The sequence below is a fragment of the Bactrocera dorsalis genome, chromosome 5 (genome assembly GCF_023373825.1).
Source record: "Bactrocera dorsalis isolate Fly_Bdor chromosome 5, ASM2337382v1, whole genome shotgun sequence".
Taxonomy (NCBI): Eukaryota; Metazoa; Arthropoda; class Insecta; order Diptera; family Tephritidae; genus Bactrocera; species Bactrocera dorsalis.
Window position 1 is genome coordinate 28,816,462 of NC_064307.1, and position 23,560 is coordinate 28,840,021.

The 23,560-nt window shown below is 35.3% G+C and overlaps 1 protein-coding gene across 7 annotated transcripts in view; it reads right to left on the reverse strand.

Annotated features, from left to right (window-relative positions):
- LOC105225020 (adenylyl cyclase 78C) overlaps positions 1-23,560 on the reverse strand; it is a 205,584-nt gene that overhangs the window by 32,955 nt on the left and 149,069 nt on the right. For 2 of the 7 annotated variants that reach the window (XM_049456907.1, XM_049456908.1), the window contains 4 exons: positions 4,666-5,122; positions 4,272-4,545; positions 3,759-4,024; positions 1,849-2,038 (listed from right to left, as the gene is read on the reverse strand). In XM_049456907.1, coding sequence (XP_049312864.1) covers positions 1,849-2,038; positions 3,759-4,024; positions 4,272-4,545; positions 4,666-5,122 — 1,187 coding nt within the window. Of the gene's footprint in view, positions 1-1,848; positions 2,039-3,758; positions 4,025-4,271; positions 4,546-4,665; positions 5,123-21,166; positions 21,192-21,327; positions 21,517-22,931; positions 23,135-23,560 lie in introns of those variants that run through there. The other 5 variants (XM_049456910.1, XM_049456909.1, XM_049456911.1 and 2 more) reach the window with 5 other exon arrangements.

Sequence of the window (23,560 nt, forward strand, 5' to 3'; positions counted from 1 at the left end):
TTTTATTGTCTTATTAAATTTTCTAAATTTTCAAGTTGATCCGAGTAATAGTTTCGGCTGTATGCCTTAAGATCTTGTGCGTTTGAAACTAGCTAGGCTAAGTGCGCCGTCTTTAAACGCGTTCTTCTCGAAACTGTGTTTTTGAACTCCGTTGTTAAAATTTCTTGAGAACTACTCAATCGATTTTCATGAAATTTTGTGCATGTCTTTCAGATACAATTCTTAAAAATTGTCTTTTTTTCAAAATTTTCTAAATATCTTTGCTAATAGTGTCTGTTTGTAACAATAAAAAATTTAATAAAATATTTAATTTTTTATATGAGAAAAAAATTGTTGGAAAATATAGTTTTTTTATCCGAGGAAACCCATGATTTATACTACAAAACCCTTCCATTTGGGAGTTTGATATAATTATGTTTGGTATATATTATGCTATGCACACTTTGGGAAAAAGTAACTGTTAGTTTCGGGTAGAATATAGTATTATACGATTTTGAGTGAAGCAACTTTTGTTATTATGAAATTTGATAAAATGAACGTTGCGTGTTGATAAAAATATTTGCTTGATGATAAGTATCTGTACACTGCCCCAGGAAAATCAACCATCTAGAATTGCTATGCTATGTTTCGACTTGGTGAAATGAGCACCGAAGACGGACGCCCAAAATAGGTTTTTACCGATGAAAACATTAAAAAAGTCCACAAAATAATTTTGACTAAAAACAAGGACGATGATTGATGATTCGGAGCAGTGTTTCAAAATGTTCAGGCATAATAAATCCGAGTTTTTGGGTCGATATGTGACAATAGATGAAACATAGCTCCATTATTTGACTCCGCAGTCCAATCGATCATCATCCGAATAGACTGTGCACGATGATCCCGTTCCAAAGCATGGAACATGCAACAGTCGACTGGTAACGTTATGGCGTCTGTATTTTGAGATGCTCTTAGAATCATTTTTTGTTGACTACTTTAGAAAAGTAAGAAGAAAAGTCAGCAGCGAGTATTACATGGCGTCACTGGACCGTTTGAACGATGAAATCGTCGAAAAACGCTTTTTTGCTTTTTTTACCAAGATAATGCAGCGTGTCACAAGTCAGAAAAAACGATGGCAAAAATCCATGAATTGGGCTTCGAATTGCTTCCGCATCCACCGCGTTCTCCGATCTGGCTCGCAGTGACTATTTCCTGTTCTCAGATCTTAGAAAAACACTTGATGGGGAAAATTTTTCACTGAATTAAGAGGTGATCGCCGAAAGTGAGCCTTATTTTGAAACAAACGACAAATCGTACAACAAAAATGATATCGAAAAGTGGGATGGTAACTATAATCAGTGTATCATCCTTGTTTTCCCTACATGACACACCTACGATGAATAAAACAATAATAATTTTGCCAAAAAATATTTTTTACTATGGTTGACTACTTTAAAGCCTTTCGGGTGTATTTTTTGAACGGACCACCCCAACTCATAAATGTTGTTGGTAAGCTTTCTCCATCAGAAATGAAGTTGATGTTTTGTTGTTATCTTGTGTGTGTGTTTTTTTTACATATTTTTGAGAAATAAATTTCAAAAACTTCAATGAGTGTGTTTTGGACACTTTCTATTGTTTAATTTTAGTTTTCCTGAGAGAAATTTGAGAGTAACTTATAATTTAATAATTGTGTGTTATTTATGAACTAAATGATTTTGATATTAATTCAGAATCGCCACTTTGAAATTTTTAAAGAATTCATTGAGTCAATTAGCTAACTACTATATAATTAATGCTTCAATAGACACTCTCGCATGAAAATATATAACTTAATACATACCTACAAAATACTAACCACAAATGGCTTACCTTGTATATTCATCAGTATCCAAGTGAACAAAGCTGCCCACTGTAAATAGTTGTTGGCGAAGCATCTCCAAAATCCCAAACAACAAATGCCCACATTGGCAAGAATACACAAAACCGACCAGGTAATTGCCGTAGTCAGATTCACCTCTCCATCGCTATAATACGTTATCGTGCTGACAATGTTGTTTTGCTAAATGAAAATAGACAAACACATAATTTTTAGACATTCTTGGCATGATGCTCCTATCAAACAATAACAGCATGCCTATTTGCACGTTGTGTGCGTGTATATAATTATACATGTATGTATATATGTACATATATGCCCAAAAAAAAAACAACATCCATTCTCAGTCAGTCAATTTGTTGGCATTTTGCTTCCTATTTCCTGCCTATGCTCTTCGGAGCTTTCCGTTGATTGACAGTATTTTGACAATCATTTAGTGGGTATCAGTTTAGTTGTAATGAGACACGTCGCTACGAGTCAAAATCTTTAATTAAATTGTTTTCAAAGCTGAAGAACCATGACTTCTGTGGATAACTTTATTTTGAAAATCAGTACTTCGAATATTTATTTTGTTGAAAACTAATTTTTATATCCTATTTATATTATATAATATTATTAATCCTTGTTGATTTGGATCTAATAATATCTGGGAATATTTTGGTAAACAAGGGTAGAATTTGTGCTCGGTTCTAAGCTTTGAAAATCGGAGAAACTAAACAGGGAATGACGTCGGAAATCCACGATCCAATATTTATTTTATCATAAACTGAAGATTCCATCCAGATCTGCGTCATTTAAGCGGTATAAACTGAGAGAAGTTGGAAACCAAATCAAAGTTCAAAGGTAAAATAGAATAATTTGTAAATCAATCAAGAGGTTTTTGTAAGCGTGTAAGTTGCCAGCAGTGGGTTATGTCACCACCCTCAAAGGTTTTGTATAATATCCTTTTATTTTACACGTAATAGGATCTCCTCTAGAGTATCGTTTTTAGCTATCTCAATGGTTATAATACAGTTACCAGGAATGAGGGAGAAATTTTCAAAAACTATACTTAGCGAAATCGTACGGGTTTTATCTATCTTTACCTTCATTTAGGATTTCAACGGAAACACAAGTCATAATTAATTATAAAGGTTGATCCATTTCGAGTTTCCCTGCTTGTTTAAAGAAACAACACAGAAACTTCAAATTTAATTGGGAATGTTTATTATAATTCGAAAGAGCATTCCTTCGCATTTATTTTTTGAAGATTGTCTCTTTCAAATGTTGGTCGTGGCTACGTCTCTGTTGGTCTCAAAGACTATTCCAAAAAGTACTGCTACTTGGATCACCAGTTATAAGCTAATTTGTATCACCCTGTTTTTTTTTCACTTTCACTAATGGTAAATCGATAAGGTAAATCAAGAGTATAAATCTTACAAATAGGTCTTTCAAACATGAATGGTGAACGGTGGTTTCCCAAGAGTTTTTCATGCTTAGCACAATGAGATTACTATAGTTAGCTGATACTTTATTGTAGAGTTAATAGTGTTAGGATCTCAAATTTCTTCCTAAAGTTATAGAACCATTAAATAATCTAGAACTAATAGTCTAACCTTCTTTGATATCAAATTTGCTCAATTTTTAATCAGTTGGGGTATAAAAACCATAATGTGAAAGCTATTTGTAACCACAAATTGTACCCTTGTGCTATTCTTGGTACTTTCGGGGACAAATACTTCTCCTATATATGCGTGTACATATTTTATATATTTGAAAACTTTCAAATTCTTTTAAAAGAAAGAATTCTCTGAAAGACTATGGCCTTTTTTTTAAATTATCTACAAAAGTAAGAGGTTACGCTCTCAGATTTTAGTAACACAAATGTATAATAAATATTTTCGAAATACTTTTTCATACTCACCGCGTTGCTACTCCGCTTGCTCTCTTTACTGAACCAAACAATTGCGAGCGTCACTTTAAGCATAATGTCAACCAGATTGACAATGATCAGTGACTTCTGACGCTGACGATGCGTATACGTTAGATATGAACGCTCCAGCGAGTGTTGCTTGAATGAATTTGTGAGAGATGGACATAATATGCCCTTGATAACATTGGCACTCTTGAAAGCTGCATAAGTTTGATTGTTAAGTGGCCGTGGCTCCGATATCGTCTTGCCTTCCTCGGCTTCACAATCGATTGACGTAAGCAGGATGTGAGAGAAATGACCGAAGTTGACCGGAAATTAAAGAATTTCAATTAAGTGCTCGCACGGCAAATTACACATTGCAATTAAAGTAAGTACATATGTATGTGTACTATATACTTGTAGCAAATAGGACGATAAGCTTCGATTAAGTAGTTGCATTACAAGGCATTGCACTTATGGCAATGTGCAACCTTGTGGATGATTCATCTGTATTTATTATCTTACCATAATTGCTCGTATTGCCAAATATGCTGCAGCTTTCGGTGCGTCTTTTCGGTCCGAGCTTCATTCTCTGCTCTACAATTCGCACGGATTGCACACGCAGCGGGGCGTTTTTAACAGCCCTCACGCGGTCAATGTCCGTTGTGGGTCGTTTCGAATTGACAGCGGACGCTCTGGTTGGTGCGGCGGAGGGGTAGGAGTTGGCTGTACGTTGATCGTCCACTGAATGTGCACCATCGCCAGGCAGGCGCGGTATTTTCGACATGTCGGGAAGTTGCTGCATGCAATACGATTTTGGATAATTTGCGTTATTTTAGATAATATTTTGCAAAAAGTTAATTATTACTTTGCTTTGCCTCACATTTGTTTATATGTGTATGGATTAGTGTTTACCTACCTTCACACGCAATATGCTCGCGTCAATTAAATCCTCATTATGCTCCTCAGCTACTACAACTCCTTCGCTGTCTTCGGTTTGTGCTGCGGGATTACTGAGACCACAGTCGGTTTCATCGTCTGCACCTACGCCACTATCACCGTTATCCGTTATATCGAGCATGGAATTTTTCACACTAACTCGCTGACATTTGAGGTCATCGTCGTCATCGTCGAGTAGCTCGTGCTGAGCCAGCGGGGGCCGTGGAAGCTCAAATTCGTTGCTGATAGTTATGGCATTTCCGCCTGAACAGCGCCGCCTTTGAAGTGGTGTGCTGGTTTTTGTTGTACTCTGCGTGCTCTGATTACTTTGCCTACGTTGTAGTTGGCGTTGCAGCGCCAGCGGTGATTGGCTTAATGTACGTAAATGTACCTCGTCGCACACCAATTTGTCGTCCATGCTGCGTTCTTCCTCGGAACTGAAAATGTATAAATACGAAAGTTTGGAAGTCAAATTTAAAAATAATTTAAAAAGATCGTAGATGGAACAAATATAGCTCATTCTTTATATTTAACTTTTTTGGAATCTACTTAGTGATATAAATTGCCTCCCTAATTGTAAAGTTGTAACTGGACAACCGCATCTGGGAGATCAAGGCTAAAAATCTTGGATCTTGCACCGTCAGACATCCTTCTGAACTGGCGGGAACATAAATAAAATGCCTAATCAGATTTGTAATGGGTACACGGCGCTTTGTCGACACTTGAAATTTAATTACTGGAATACTTTTGTTTGGCTTCACAACGACTTGATCATAATCAGTCTAAGTGCGAACCTCTTTGCGAACCTTAATATACATGAAAACCATTTTTTAATATTTTCAGTTGCAAAGTTATAAAGTTATTTTTTCTGCACTAGTATCTTGTGTATATATTAGTTTAGATATTATCTTGTGAAATGCACTGCGCTTACCAGGTTACAATAGACCCAAGGTCGCAGTGCATACCTCGATTAATTCTACCAGGTTACACACCTTCGTCAGCCAAATATAACACCTTCTGATTTTTATACTCTTGCAACCAGTTGCTACGGAGTACTCTAGTTTTGTTCACCTAATGGTTGTGTCACCAATAGATATAGGGTTATATATATATGTATATAAATGATCAGAATTACGAGAAAAGTTGAAATCCGGCTAACTGTCTGTTTGTCTGTCCGTGAAAGCTGTAACTTGAGTAAAAATTAAGATATCTCGATGAAACTGGGGATATAGGCTCCTTGGTACAAAAAAAAGTTCGAGTTTGTAGATGGGATCGGACCACTGCCACGCCCACAAATCGCAATTAACCGAAAACATATATAGTGCCATAACTAAGCACTATATTAAGATATGAAGCTGCAATGTGGTACAGAGGAACTCAGTAGCAAGAGGCGTTAGTGGTCAAACTTTTTTGAAAAAGTGGGCGTGGCACTTAAGCCACATTTGCTCAGTACTAATCTTACAAGAAGTCCTACCGACGGTATGAAAATGGATGAAATCGGAGAATAACCCCACACCCGGTACTGTCAAACACTACTAAATGTGCGATATATCAACAACAAAATACAACAGAGACAATAAATTTAACCTCTACAAGGTGCGTTCAAAAGTAAACAGGACTCTCTGAATCTAGCGCCCCTATATGTCGACTATATGTCGACTGCTGCGTTAGAATCTGCTATCTTTTTCGATTGTCCAGTGAGAATTTCATGACATTTCATGGATTGGAAGTTAAGTTATTGTGTTTTAAGTGTCAGTATGTTTGTGTTATCGGTGCGAAAATGAGCTTCGAACAAAGAGCCAACATTAAATTTTGTTTTAAAATTAGTAAAACTTTTACCGAAACGTTTCAATTGATGAAACAAGTTTATGGCGATGATTGCCTATCCCGTAGCAGAGTGCGCGGGTGGTTTCAACGTTTTCAAAGTTGTCCTGAGGACATAAATGACGATCAAAATGTGGGCCACTCAAAAAACCTTGAACACCGGAAATTTCATCGAAACTTCATTGAATCGTCATTGAAATTCACGGAAATGAAATTGGACATCTCCAAAACATCGATTTATCGCAATTTTCACCGAACATTTGGACTTACGAAAGGTGTGTGCACGGTTTGTTCTTGACTGATGAAACCATTTGTTCTGTTTTTTTAAGTTATTTTTACTTTGGAACCCACCTTGTAGAACGGTATAGAAGTTCCACTAATATTTCTTATAAATTATGTCAGAAAAATTGTCCAAATCCAACCAAAACTGTTCAAGCCTCTAGGTACTTAATATGTGGTCCACAGTACATGTAGTTGAATTTTGACCGAAAATATGATTCAATGTGTGAGATATGCAATTTCTTCCTGATAATAGTATTTCTTTCTGTCAACAAATGGGTTGAATCAGGTCAATACTTTCCTGAGCCTCCTCATACCAAATAGATAAAGATTTTTGGTCTTCTATATAGTTTTATACTGGATATATCCGTCAATATTTGAGTTATATGAAAATTATCGCGTATTTTACTCATATGTTTTACTTATATCTTTGTGCTTAAAATATATACAATTGGGCGAAAATGTAACGCAGTGGCCGCGTTATGTTCCAGGCATCCATGTAATTGAACACAAATATTTAAACTAATTAATATATAAATTTAAAAATATGTTCTTGCCTATAAATGTTAAAAAATACTGAAAGAAGGGATATGTGCTAACCTGATGATCTAATTTAAATCGTAAATTTTCAAATAAAAATTGCCGAAAAATATCGAAAAATTCGCAAATATTCTATAATTATAGAGTCTTTAGTTTTGATAGAAGTTAACAAAAATTTTGAATCCTGCTGTGTGGCAAGCTAATGAAGCGCAGTGTGTGTGCACCATTTCTAACTCCAAGCCCACAAAGTTTTCGGCGCAAACATATTTTATTCAAGATAAGTACACATTGCCATTGTCTGAGTGGAATGTATTAGATTTGTAGTACCATTATTTAAATTAGCTGTCAGTGGTAGCGACATTGGACAAACAAGAATAGGTGCAACTCATATTGTCGCGATATGCGAGGGTGTTGACATTAGCAAACACTTACAAGACTTGTCAAATATACGCGTAAACCAGAGTGGCGGTTCACTGATCTGATTTATGTAATGTTTTCAAAAATATTAAATGTCCATATACTTTTTAAAGTGTAAAAATTTGACTAAACACAATTAAATACAAATTAAATAAAAAAATGAATATCAGAAGAGGGTTGATACCGCTTCGTTCGAGAAAGTCAGTTATAATCAAATTCAATCTGCAGGGCTATATAGATAAGAGTGGACTGCTGCTGGAGTATGCCGATGATACTAATATCATTGGCCTTACAAATCTTGCCGTTAATTCTGATTTCTCCACACTGGAAAAGGCAGCGAAGTATATGTGTGTGGTTATAAAAGAGGGCAAGACGAAATATCTTGTCATTAAACAAACAGGCGTCGCACTCGCGACTTGCCTCCCACGTCACTGTTGACAGTCATAACTTCGAAGTCGTATATAATTTCGTCTCTCTTGAAATCAGTATTAACACCAAGAAAAAAAAAAAATCTCGAAATCCACCGAGAATAACTCCTGCCAACAGGTAATACTTTGGACTGAGTAGGCAATTGAGGAGCAAAGCCCTCTCTCGACGAACAAAGACTAAAATCTACAAATCACTCATCATCCCCGTCCTGCTGTATATTGCAGAGGCTTGGACGATGACAACATCTGATGAGTCGGCATTACGAGTTACGAGAAAGGTTCTGGGAAGATTTATTGTCCTTTGCTTATTAGGAACGGCAAATTTCGCAGTCAATGAAACATTCAGCTCTTCGAGATATACGACGCCATTGACATAGTTCAGCGAATTAAGAGACAGCGGCTACGTAGGCTAGGTCATGTTGTCCGGAAATACTCCAACACTGAAATTATTCGACGCAGTACCCGCCGTTGGAAAGACCAGGAGGAGAAAGAACTGGCTACATTTGGAATCTCCAATTGGCGCCAAACAGCGAAAGGGAAGAACGACTGGCACGCTGTTGTATACTCGGCTTTAACTGCGTAAGTGGGGCATACGCCAATAAAGAAGAAGAAAAAGAATTTTAAAAGCGTTGTCACCTATTGCGCTGGGATTGTAAATACATTAAAATAGCTTTGCTTAGCATAAACCAGTATAATTTATCTCCCTGAGATTTGCGAAAGCGCCTAAGCATGCATATATATTTAAACTCCTTTGTAATAATGTAAAAAATGTAAGTATTAGAACTTTGAATATTGAATAAAATACACAATGTATTAGCCGCGGACAACACCGGAAGGAAATCGCTGTCGCCATGGTAATTTAATATTGAGAACAGTAATCGAAGTGTATAGATTTTATTTATAGGCTTCTAGTGGGGAGTACGCCATTACGGCTTAACCAAATTTGTTAGAGGAAAATATGTATGTATGTAGTGAGCGTATAGGAAAATATACTCGTATAATTACGTGAGGCGACTTGTGGCGAATGCTTACTGTGAAGATTCCATCTGTAGATTATTGATTTGTAGAGCTACTCAATATGCCCCATTACAGCAGGCGTGCATACACATCTGCATATATACATACATACTTGTATGTACTTAAAGTTATAACTATGTATATTCAATGAAGAACTTTGAAACATCTTTTTATACATATATAAGATAGTATACAGTACTTTGCGTTCGCGTGGTTTGAAGAGCGCACTTCGTGTTGCGAGAATAATTTTTGTTGAGATGACAAGTGATAGCGCAGATGATATAAACAATAAATACACAGAAGATATGCATATACTTCCTAAAGGACCCTCAGGAAGTTTGTAGGGCGTTGTAATTAAGATTCAGCAGATTCTTTTGAGTGGCTGTTGTTTTGGATATGTCACTACCAGCGCTGTTATAATATGTTGCTCTGTTTCACAGCTAATTTATTTTCTTGTGCAATCTATGAGTATATGGTATACATACTTGTATGTACATATACATACATATAGAAGAATGTATGCCCAAATTTATGCCCCTACTTCTATGTATATTTCAAAACTTGAGGAACATTTTCATCAAAATATACAACATGTGTAACATGAATTGATTTAATTTCTGCTTTGTTTAATATGAATTTATTCGACGGCAGATTGAATTGCAAAAGGACTTTTAATGCGTTTAAAAATGGGTTGAAAGTGATTTTATCTGCATAATAAAAAACACGAGCCATGACTGTAATTGGATTTGCGACCAAATATTTGATGGGATTTGGTTGATTTTGATAAAGAAAACCTTTTTAGTTAAATAGGAAATTGTTTCATATTTTTACCGGCGCATTTCACAGATAAAGTATAATATTTTTGATTCTTTACTTTAGTTTATTTCACCGAAAATTAACCGAGATTGCTAAAGGGTTCTATATACATTAGCTAAATATGTATATGAGCAGGATAATACCAGTTTATTTGTCTATTAAGTTTACTTTACATACAAGGTGCGTTCCAAAGTAAACAGGACTTAAAAAAAAAAAATAGAACAAATGTGTTTTTCGGCAAAATCAATTTATTTTATTAAAAATAGTCTCCTTCTGCTTTAAATAATGAATTTTTTCGAAAAGTAAGATGTCGCATGGTGAAATATCAGGTGAATACGGGGAGTGGTAATGGTTAACACGTCGAATATGGCGTACCAAACGCTTCAAAGCTCCAAGGTAAGAATACCGCATTAACATTTTGGCCGAGTGGGACAAATTCTTTGTGGGCAATATCCTTGGAGTTATAAAAACAAATCAGCATTGTCTTAACTTTTGACTTCTCCATGATCGATTTTTTGGGTTTCGGTTCGTCTGGTGCCTTCTATTCAGCACTCTGGCGTTTCCTTTCGGGATCATATTGGAAGCACCACGTTTCGTCACCAGTCAGAATATTGTAAAGGAAGGTTTTCTCCTTTTTGACCTCTTTAATGATGTCCTTCGAATGTTGGATTCGGAGCAATTTTTGGTCCTCAATCAATTTGTGCGGAACAAACCGTGCACACACCTTTCGTAAGACCAAATGTTCGGCCAAAATGCGATAAATTCATGTCTTGAAGATGTTCAATTCCATTTCAATGAATTTCAATGATGATTTCGACTGATTTTTGATGAATTGACCCACAGTTTCGATGGAATTTCCGGTGATGACGGATTTTGATTGGCCCACATGTTGATCGTCATTTATGTCCTCACGACCACTTTGAATACGTTGAAACCACTCCTGCACTCTGCTACGGGATAGGCAATCATCGCCATAAACTTGTTGCTTCAATTGAAACGTTTCGGTAGACGTTGTACCAAATTTTAAAACAAAATTTAATGTCGGCTCTTTGTTCCAAGCTCATTTTCGCACCGATAACACAAACATACTGAGACTTAAAACGTAATAACTTCACTTCCAATCCATGAAATGTCATGAAATTTTCACTGGACAATCGATAAAGGTGGCAGAACGCACCAGTCGACATATAGATGGCGCCACCAGAGGGGCTAGATTCAAAAAGTCCTGTTTACTTTAGAAAGCACCTTGTATAAATCTATATGTATGATTAGTTTTAGGTGATACGTACATACATATTATATGTACATACTTTTTAGTCTTTCCGACGCTTCCTTCTGTGTGTTTATAACCGTTAGGGAAACAAAACTATTATACTCTGTAGCAATATGTTGCAAGAGCATAAAAAAGGGAAACAACGCACATTGGAATATCTGTGGCCGAAATTCAAAAATTTCATGTTGTCTGATTTGAATGAAAATTTCACAGTTTGTTACCAACTATCTATTATTTTCCCAAAGTATTAGGATTCTATCTGCATTAGTTTTTTATCCAGAAATACCCAAAGTTGGTGAGAGCAGAGAACATCAAAATTAGCAAAAAATTTACTCAAAAGTCAAATCATTGAAATCATTGAAAGTCAAACTATTGAAATTCAACTTTGTTATTATTTTTGATTTATAATATATATCAAAGAAAAATTTTGCATCAAAATCCATTGAAAAAAATAATGCATAAAAAATTTTGTGGAACAACATAATTTGGACGTCAAAATTTCAATGTTCTTCAAATTCAAAGTGGTGCATCTTTTTAGCGCTGTCTACCGCTGTCGACATACATATACCGAATTAAAGCCTGAAGTCTCAGCTAAACGATAAAAAAAATTCAGCTGCCCCAAATTGCCCCCCTTGAAAAAAACAATGTCAGAATGTCACGAAGATGTAAAAAAGTTGCTAAAAGAGACTTGATAAAAGAGAATTTAGTTGTATGGGAGGTGGGCGTAAAAGTGGGCGGATATTATTGAAATTTAACACCAACATATATAATGTCATAAAAATGCTATGTACCAAAAATCAGTGCTGTAGGTCAAAAATTAAGTTTCACCTTATATGGGAGGTGGGCGTAAAAAAAAATTTTTTAAAAAAATTTTTTCATTTTTTTCTTGATTGGAATCCAAAACAATGATGTACCAAATGTCATTGTCCTGCGACAACTCCTTATATTTTTAGCCGCAGTATGCACTAGCAGAAACCTATGTGCAACGTACTCAATGATTCACGACAAACACACGGAGAAACGCTTACAATTTCATTGCTCGGAACATTTCTACTCGTAACTAAATAAATGATATAAAGCTCTTAAAGTAAATTATATGCCAATTAACATTCGCTTTTCTACGAGTATATTGAAAGGAAAAACACACACACATAATAAATATACATCCACTCTTACAGTACCAGCATTTGTACATATGTAGATATATATATATATTATACATATTTATATATTATGCATTATACATATAATATATGTATATACATATATAATATATATGGTACATAATATGATTGAAATTAAGTGGCACCCACATAAGTATATTTGCTCAATACAAACAAAGTTATTTGCATTTTGCTTCAAACACCAGGTGACGGCGGCAATTAGAACAAGTCCTATTATGAGTTATGACCTTTAATAAGCAACAACCGATCTGTGGGGAATTATACAATGATAATTATTTAAGTGGTTTATGCGCTCAGTGAGTGCTTATGAAATACTTAGTATACATTACGATGTACTCGGAATATAAGTTTATTCACCTAATTTGGTGATTTTATTATTTTCGTATTTGATAATAATTCATTTATGTTTAATTTTACTGTTTGCAATAAAACTTAATGACACTTAAAAGCTGGAATGAATTAGGCAAATGGCTTCATAAAAGAGTATATTCGCAAATTGCCTTAGGATTTGCGACAGCCGAAAGAAATAGGCTAATGTTTGGAATACTTAAAATGTTCTTCATGTTAAGCTACTACCCTTTGAAGCTTAAGATATTGATATAATTTAATTAATTTTGACCGACTGCAAACTTATAAATTTTGAACAAATAAATATTTACATTAAGTGAAAAATCTAAATTAAATTTTAATGTTATAATGGTTGACCCAAGTAGTGATATTTTTGTCAATAGCTTTCTTTGACAGACCAAAAGTGAGTCGTGTCATGTTATTTTTATTCAGTATTGATATTGTTGTTTGACATTTCATCATTGGAAGACTTACGCCTAAACCAAGTTTACAAATCATTCAAGTTTATTACGAAAGTTCACGTTCTGTAAAGAATGTGTTTCGCGTACTTCGCTCAATTTATGGTCGACATAAGCCTTATACTGAGCGCACTATTCGCAACACCATCACCCATTCTGAGACCTAGCATTCATTATTGTAATATTCGACCGAATAGACCACGTCCAGCAAGCAGTGATGAAAATATAGCAGCCGTAATTGAGAGTGTACACGAAAACCGTGAAGAGTCGATTCGGCGCCGTTCGCCGTAACGGTTGACGTATGGAACGACTTGGTGCATTTTACAATGAGATCTTGAGATCAACCTCCCACGCGACATCGCTTCGCTCTATGGCCTCCAAATTCCAAATTTTGTTCAACGATGAGGCTCATTTCTGGTTCAATGGGTATCTAAAAACAAAATTGCCGTATTTGAGACAAAAAACTATTTCAAGAAATTCAAGAGCAGCCGGTGGAATCATCGGTCCATATTTCATCAAAAATGATACCGGTGAGAACGTAACCGTTAATGGGAATAGTTATCGCCCAATGAAAACCGATTATTTGATGACTGAAATTGAAGCGCGTGATCTCGGCGACATTTGCTTTCTACAAAACGGCGCCGCTTTCCACACATTCAATGGATTTGTTGAGAGAACACTTTGATGAGCAGATAATTTTACTTTTTTGTCGCTCTGAACCTCGAAACGGATCATCCGTTTATATATAGCCTGAATTTATTAAAGAGTGAACTGATGTGAAATGATAATTGTTTACCGTAAGTAAGTTCATTTAAATTTTCCTATCATTATTTCACAAATACCATATTTCTCTTCTTTCAACATTAACCTTTCCATTACTAAAATGTTTATGTTTTCAATACCTTACACTCGAGTGTTTGTCTATATGTATGTATGCCTACTAAATCAACAAGTCAATCATGGCGATGACGAAGCCACCGAATTAGATACGACTTTACCAAGAAACAATAACATATCGAATGCCAATACACTCGCATATTGCTCGGTATACATACATACGAGTATATACATATGTAAGTTGGTATGTTTATTGTCGAACGCTTCTGCACGTGCAAAACGTAAAAGCTCTAATGCGCTGCTATTACCAGCGCAACAACAAGCGAAGCTAGAAAGAAATTAATAAAAAGTGCGCATGTGTGTTCTGCCGCAGACCATAAATTGTTTTGCTGTTTTCTTTCTGCTCAGCAGGTGCCTAATGTGGAGAGAGCGCCTATTTATAGGCAAATTGTATTAGCATACTGGAATTATGAATAACCAAGAAATAGAAAGTGGTTTGCGTTATGAGTTGAGTTGAGTGCGAGCGCAGAGACATCTTCGGCTAGTCAATTCAACAGGGTGGAGGTGAAAAAATGTTGGAAAAAAACATGGTATACATTGGAACAAAAAAGCAGCCGGAAATTGTAATTAAATTCCCCGTGTAAATGATATTTCAAAAAATGTATTTTGCTAAGTTGGTAGGACTGTCCTTAGTAACTGTGCCAAATATGAGAGCAATCTGTCAACCAGTTTACAGCAGTTGCTTAAGTCGGTACACCTCAGTAGTGCGTTGCGATTTTTTGCAATGAATAAAAATATCGAGCGAAGAGTTTGTCACAAGTTTTGTATTTTTAACCAAATTCCGTCTGGTTCAGTTTAGTTAAAAATATGTATAAGCCTGCGAGTGGCACAAAACTTCAAAGACGTTCGGAGAACTTGAAGACATGCCTCGTCCTGGACTAAGTTCGACCTCTTCAACTGGTGAAAATATTAAAAAGTGAGAGATATGGTACTATAAATCGTCAAGCAAGTGTTAAAGGTATGACAAGAGAGCTCGACCTCTGTCACAGTTCCGTTCCGGCTCAGCTGTTCCTGAGTTATAAATATATACATAAACTGCAATATCGGGGGTGATTTTGCAAAAAGGACCGCCGTTAGAACCTTCTACTGGACTAAAGGAATACCCGTGAAAATTTTCACGATATACCAAAATCGTTTCATTTTTATGTATAAGAAGAAGATATGTATATATAAAATTGCTGAGTTTTGTTTTACATCTTAAGGTATTTTCCTGGCTTTGATACTTGGAAGTTGCAAGAGTATAAATTGTTCGCTTGTACCTAAACTTAGCGCTTTTTTACTAGTTTTCATATATCCTTGTTCCTAATGAGTTGTGATTAAAGGAAAGAGACTTTCATAAACGCGTTTTGTGTAAAGTTCTTATAAAATACAATTTCACAGCTCACGAATGCTCCAAGAGCTGCTGCTTAGTGAATAATATGTAGAATATTCATAAGAACTACCGCAATTATGAGAGTTCCCACTGCTTCGTGGTGAATGATTGTTTCATGATCAGGATGTACAGTGATTGCACTACATAGGTCTGCAAACTCAGAGCTCACCCGTCAGATATTTTGTATACTATAACTGTTTTTGCGGCCTTTAGTAGGTATTCTTTTAATATTTGTGCCATTAAATTCATTTGTACTAAGTATTTAAAGTCTAATATCTAGGCCCCAACAAGATTATAGTCCAAGACCTAGATATAAGACTTTTTTGATAGCGTTCTGAGTGTTATGATCATGACAGCTGGTGGGGGTTATATTATGGGTAAGAAAATTAGAACAGACATGATCTGAGATGCAAAGAATATTAGTTTGGATAGTTGAGCGGACTAGAGGAGAGTTTACTTTTAAATTCCATACTCAACTTAATAAGGGATCGGTAGTGACAGTATATTGTTGTCTGTAAAAATATAGTCTGTCAAGTAAGAGCGTGGTCGACTTTACCGACAGTTAATTAAAGATTTCTCTCTAATTCCTTCGCGAGCCGATAGAGGAAAGCTTTGTCCTTGATGCATTGTCAAGAAAGGCTCAGCAGTCATTGATCTTTTGAAAGAGAATCACGTTAAACACCATAAGGGCTAAGTACGCGTCGCGCTACGAAGCTGTGTTCCCAAAATGTGGCAATCAGCGGCTGCTAAATATATGAGAAAGTCGATGGCATTTGTATAGAAGTGGGTACAGCGATATATATAGGTCGATGATTTACCAGAACGTGGTTCGATAGGAAAAGTGAAAAAAAGATGAAAAAAGAATAGTAAATCTGTTTCCGCGGAATCCTGTTTTAAAACTGGGACAAATACAAGCAAAATTAATGGCAAAAGTTTAGATATATCTTACGAAACTATCCGAACCCTTCTCCATACTCATGATCTGAAATGCGCAACACAATGAAGAAGCCCCTGTTGACTGTGACTGTGTGAAACTTGTGACAAAGCGACTCGCTTGGGCGCATGAGAATATTGATAGAGATGCAGTGGATTGGCCGTCGTAGTCGCCCGAAGCAAACCCTGTTGAAAATGTGTGGGCATATATGTATTAAACAGAAGCTTCGTGGAAGACGCACATACGCTTTGAAGCAGTTGTCTTACGAAATTCGTCGGATCTGGAGATCCTTCCCACTAGAATACTCCGTCAAATGAGTAGAAAGCATAGCTCGGAAATGACAGGCAATTATCGACGCTGGTGGTGACTGGACACATTATTGACCAAATTGCATCATTGTTTGTAATGTGTACAATATATATATATATAAATACGAAAGTTTCATAAAATAATTTTTTTTTATAAATTATCCGGACCACGCTCTTACTTGACAGACTGTAAATAGAATTGAATCCCTTTTTTATTGAACGTAAAACAGTTTCCCTTGTATCTCTATGCCTGGAGCAGTTGTTCAAATAAATTGCTTTCCCTGTGCGGTTGAGCATTGGGAAGAAAAGTACAAATGCAAAATTTCATATCGCAATATCGAAACGTATTATTTCATGACTTTTTTTGAAAAGAACAAAGATAAATTATATTAGATAAAATAATGTATACTCCTAATGTATGTAATGTTGAAAGTATCACAAATATGTGCATTTCCTAATTCTCTGTATGTTTATCTCTTTGGGTTAAAAGAGCGTATGTAAAGATAGGTTGCTTTTTATATTTCAGGATTTGGCAATCATAATGTTGCAATGTGGTAACATACAACTTTATCGCAAAGTTTCACGTTTCAGATGTTATACAAACTCAGAACATTTTGCTATAAGATTGTTTATAATGACTTGAAATATTCATCTTGATCAAAAATGGTATTATATCGCGAATATTTTTTTCAACGTAAGTTACTTCAGCAACAGTGCATAGATGAACTTAATTAAAGTTTTGGCTATGAAACCAAGCTCGTAGGTCAATCCAAGACGAATTTCGGTTATGTCGTCCAAAATCAGTTGTTGTTCCGGAATGAAGATCGTCATGTGACCTATTGTGACATATTTTTTTTTATTTCCATATGAAAAAAACTAAAAGGACTACCCTCGTACATCGTGATGGCCTTATCAACTTCGCCCTGTTCAATCGTTATTCTGTTGGTATAAAAACTTATATCGACAACCTTAACTAGTTATGCTTATCTCAGTGCTCAACTAATATGTAGGCGTACTGATGTACATAAACATCATATTTAAGTATATGAGTATTTCGCGAATGGTTATATGTATATGGACGAAAATAAATACAAAGTACGAGTCGATTCGAATATAGTTCCGTTACTAAAAATAGCAGATTACGGGTAAAATCATTCAAGCTTGTATTTTCATATGCGGGTATACACATATAATTAAACAGAAACTTATACATCCTTGTAAGGGGGACGTTAAAAATTAATATGATTTAGTGACATTTATGATAAAGAACTCGATTATTCGTAAGGTTATTTAAATTTACATATATATGTTTGGTGTTTATACCTTTGTCATAATTGAATCGAATCTTCTTTTCATTACTGTGTTTGTTCTGATGTTATTCGACATATACAGGGCTTTAAGTTTCTTTTGACACATATATAAAGGGTGTTTCATCTTCTATGCTATATGTTTTGTTAGTTGAAAAGTGGTTCAAAAAAAATTGTTGTATATCTTTAGAACATATATTTGATCTATATATGTATTACATATAGGAAATATCAGGAGTAAGCCCTAAGGAAAACAACGGAGCATATCTTGCGTTTTTGAACCGCATTGGCAAGGCAACGCATCAAGCATTTGGATGCTCTACGGTATGGGACACTGGAAGACATATTATTTGTGAGGACACAGAGTCTGTTGAAATTCGCGTCAAGCGCAGGCAACCTATGACTACACCTCATGGATGACTCCATCAGATATTGCAAAGGAACAAAACTGGTTTTTGGTTTTGGTTTTTCGAACTTGGGCGTTATATTCTTTTGAAATAATGATTGAAAAGAACAACAAAATTAATTCATTGTTCTCGAAATCCTGAAAAACTTCAAAAACTGACAAGAACTATGGTTTTGAAATCAGATTCCTATAGTATTTGCGGCAGACATAGGGAAACAAAACCTGACGATATCTATCAACTTTTTCATTGTTGTAGGAATTAATCACTTGAAATGTCTTCAAACTGGAGTAATAAGTTTGCCTACAATAGGTTTAAAAGAAAAAAAATTGTCAAACATTTTCCTTCTCTGATATAATGTCTATTTATGACTACAAGAAAGTGAAAACTGGTAAAACTTTCTAAATAAATATGTCACACCTTCTTAGAGATAGATAGCGCTAACTAACAGAGATCAAGGTATAAAAATGACTCAATGAATTCCCTAACTTTTTGTGAACAAAGTTGCAAAGTGGGATTCTGCTTTAATCGTCTAGTGGATAGTCAACCAGTAATTAATGTCAATACTAAGCATTGGGTGGCTAAGGTGGAAAATCTGTTTTTTTTTCCAAATCTACTGAGTTGCTGAGTAAGGATATATTTGATTACCGGGAGTACAATTGGCCTAATGATCGCCCAAACATACCATTGAAAGTACACAACAGTATTAGCCATTATTAAACTCCTTTTTATAGCAAACCATCTCTCCCAATGTGTATAAATATGTATACAATTTCCGACTTTAAGAAAGATGAGTTGTTATTTTTATAAATACCGGAACTATGTTGAGATATATATTTAAGGCATTTTCAAAACGTTACTAACTTTGCAAAATCTAACAGTTAATACCTCAGCAATCCGATTGAACCGCTTAACTCAGGCAAGGATATAAAAATACTTCTTTTTCAAGCTCGAATGACTTTTGATATACTTACAGGCTTATGGACCGCCTTCAGGCGTGCAGAGATGTCGCTGTAGGTGTGTGACATAACTACAGTAGCGGGCAAAGAAATACAACACCAACGTTGGTCTTCATGTGCGATCTTCAATCAAAGCGATGTTGTGTTTTAAAGATTTAGATCAGATTGGACATTTTGTTCTTATATGTTCAATTTAAATTTTTTGTTCCAAATGTTGTATTTTGCGAAATAGACAAATGTCATTTATTGACTTTGAAAGAAAGAAAATCTTCGTAAAATAAGCTTTATCAATGACTTTAGGAAGTCCTTTACAGGAAAATGGGAAATTGTAAAACTTGGAATGAAAAGAAATCGAAGTCTTGGCAATAGGAGGACGGTAAGGCTAGCGTTCAAATCGGAATAAATCTGGAGATATATTATCTTTAATTGAGCTTGTTAAGTTAGAGTTAATACTAGTACCCGGACTATACGAACATGCTTCAAAGAGATTTGATTTAAAGGGCGCTGGTCAGCCAGTGCTCCAATGAGGCAGAGAGATAAACAAAAGTTAGTAGTTCGAATGAACTTTTAAGCAAGGAGCATTCCGACCGACTCTTTTTTCTTAATGATCATTAGGAGACCTGCCAATTGAGTTAAATACCAAAAGTACCTAAAGAATCTAAGACCATCATCTCATACCATCCATTTAGGATAAATTTTCGTAAGCCGAAAGAGTTACGATCACTTATAGAGCTGAATCTACTTTATGAAGACTTTCGTTATCTTGTTTGGCTTTAAGGACAAATACATTTTTCCATTCAGCATGGATTTTGTTCCCAGTACACGGTAAATTAAGTTAGCTGCGCTGTTTGTGACACTCAAATGGAAATATCGGAATAATAAGACTTTTTAATTTAAATTTTGCGCGAAAACCCATTTATTGAAATACTTTCGGAACATTATAGAATATATGTACATATGTAGCTGCGATATAAGCTGACCGAACAAAATCAAGATAAATAACTTTTTTTTTATCCTTTTAAAGTTACAGCATTTTAAACGACCGGCCGTGATACCTGACTTTTGATGTATAAAAAATTTCAAATTGATTTTCCCGAAAACGTTATTTTTGAAGTTCGTGATCATTTGAACTCAAAATCTACTAGACCGATCCTTTTGAAAATTTGAGCATTACTTCACATAAATCAACAGGTAATCAGATGGACTTTTTTAAATTTTTTTCTTTTTTTATTAACAAATTAATCGCGATTTTTTACTTCCAAGTGCTGAAAAATAGAAAAAAACTATTTCTGATTACCTCGAGAAATACATCACCTTTAAAACGAATACATTTTTTTTTTTTCAGATGTTCCGGTAACGAGTTATAATGTTCCACATTTTTTCAAGGCGCTTCTGGAGATTCACCGTCACAGGCTTATTTATTAATATTTTTCAATGAAATTTTTTTCTAATATACTTCAAAAGTTGTGCAATAATATGTTATTCAATTTAGTAAAATTATATTACTCATGTCACCGCAAAAAAACACAAATATATCCTTTTTTGCCTTCAAAGCCTTAAGCCCCCACCCTTAAACTAAAAAAAATACCCCTGTGAAAGTTGTTGAAGCTTCGGAGCAAACGTTCCGGCAGCAAATCGTTTTGCGGTATATTTTGCTGCCTGTCTGGACTTTATGTTCGTTACTGTATTTTTATGTATAAACGCTTATGTACTTACGCGCTAAAACATTTTCATGGAATTCGGTCTTTTATAGGCGACACTTGGCAACACTTAAGTGTGTGTTTTTAAGCTGTAAGTGTTAAGTTGATTTGCAAAAACTGCGGTGGAAATATCCTGAGGATATTGAGACGTTAAATAAAAAATTTTAATGTGCTTACATATGTTGGCTTCCAATGAGGTTAAATAACGGTTATGAAGTGAAGTGTTTTATTTTTACGCATATTTATTGCGAAAGGGTTGCTGTTTTTGCTGTTGCCATTATTATAAATATTTAAATGTGACACAAGCGCTTAATGCGCGTTTATCACAAAACACATTACTGCAAGCGAAGTTTAGTTGATGAAAAACTTACAAGCACACAAAAATATTTTATATAATATTTATTTAGTTATATTGTATTATATTTTTATATTGATTTGGGTTCACAAAAATAAGTATAAATTTATATAAATAATATACAACTCTTATATATTTGTTCACATAATATTTATATTATTCGAAAGAACTCGTATATACTATCAATTTACCGTTAATTCTTGCTGGTGTATCACTATTTTTTTACGCACACTATCACTGTACCGTTAGCTCATACTCTTGTATTAAACTTTTTTCGCTCACACTATCACTGTACCGTTAACTCATGCTCTTGTATTACTATTCTTTTATTTTTCCAACCGTACTCGATTTTCAAATGACTATTGTTACGGTTGCTACTAAGCGCTGAAAAATCTGCTCAAGCGAATAGCGCCAATCAGTTCAAATACACAAAGAGTCTTTTGAATTTTTGGTAGTTGCTCGTTGCCATTTCAGCGCACATTAACAGGCGTCAAGTCAGCGAAATGCGCCATTTTAGCGCTAGCGCCAACCCCTCAGTGCTGATTTAATGTAATTATCACTTTTATGATTACGGTATTAAACGAAAATAAACAAAAAACCAAAAAAAAACACAAAAAATCAAAAAAAAAATAAAAAAAGACACAGCAACACATAGAACTAAAAAAACGCGCAATCAGCGAACGCGAAAAAGCACTCTGCAGCATTCAATAACACACACATATGTATCTACAGGGTGACAGGGCGTATGAGTGCTCCGCGTATCTGCGAAAAATCAATCGATATTTTTACTAACCGTATTTATACATATGTATAAATGTGTGAGTGTACGATGGTGTTTACAAAGTGCACGACGCATTAGGTGCACAATAATGATATGATGGCTCATTGACTAACGACAACACACACATTTTTGCGCTGCCATAGACTTTGCACACGTTTCCACTTAGCGATTTGGCATTTTGTCAGTGAGTCATCTGAAAATAAAAGTGCCAAGTCAAGCCAAGAGAAAAAAAGCGAGCACTGACATATTTTCAGTATAGAAATGCGCATATTTTTATTTATTTATTTAATTTATTAAGATTTTTTCACAAAATTTCTACCAACGCCACGATTTCGGCTTCAAAAAGCCGTTTAGCTGCTGCTAAATCACAGGCACACAAACACAAGCAGACTTTATGCGCTGACTAGACTAGTGATTGTAAGAGAATTCAACCAACTGTTGATCTGTCTGGCAACAAACTGTTGCTTTTCGTATTAGCGCCTTCACTTGTTAGTTCAACTCATTCATTTGTTGCGCGTTCTTAAATTCAACGGGCAATTTCATGAATATGCGTTATTTTTTGAAAGCCAGCTGTTAGATCTCGCGCTTAACTCAGATTAAATATACTTTTTAACATTAATTTTTTCACATTAAACGACAACTTACTGCACATTTATATTATATATGTATTTATATTTTTCACAGCGCACGTTAATTATTCATTTGCGTATATATATTTTTCCACACTATATTCCCATATGTGCAATGTCGGGTATATCTCACATTTCAAGCTAAAATTTATTTTGCTAACTTTTTCGTCCAACGGCTTTAACACACCAATTACTACTGAGCGCTCAATTGAATCCGCTAATACGTGGCTAGTCAATGGCCGTATGTATGTATGCGCGCTCACCCGAGCGCCCGTAACGCGGCGGGCAATAAGTCTCCGTCTCCGTGGCTGTGGCTGTGGCCATGGCGTTGGTGTATCGTTTGGGGTTTTAGCGCGTGAGTGTTTGCTTGCTCCACACTTCCTCGACCGTTAACGGCTACATGCCTTCGATGTTTGCGTCTGATTAGCAACTATGACTGTGTGTTGGGTATGCGTACACTTTGAGAAAAATACGATTTGGCAGCAATTATTGCAGTGTGATTTACACATTGTAATTGTTACACGTCGAAATCACGTTAACTGCTCTTGCTGATTAGCTGATAAGCGTGACTTTGATCAGATATATTAATTTCCTAAATTTGTATAACATTGTTGTTAGGTCGGATAACCAAGCCCGTTGTCTGCT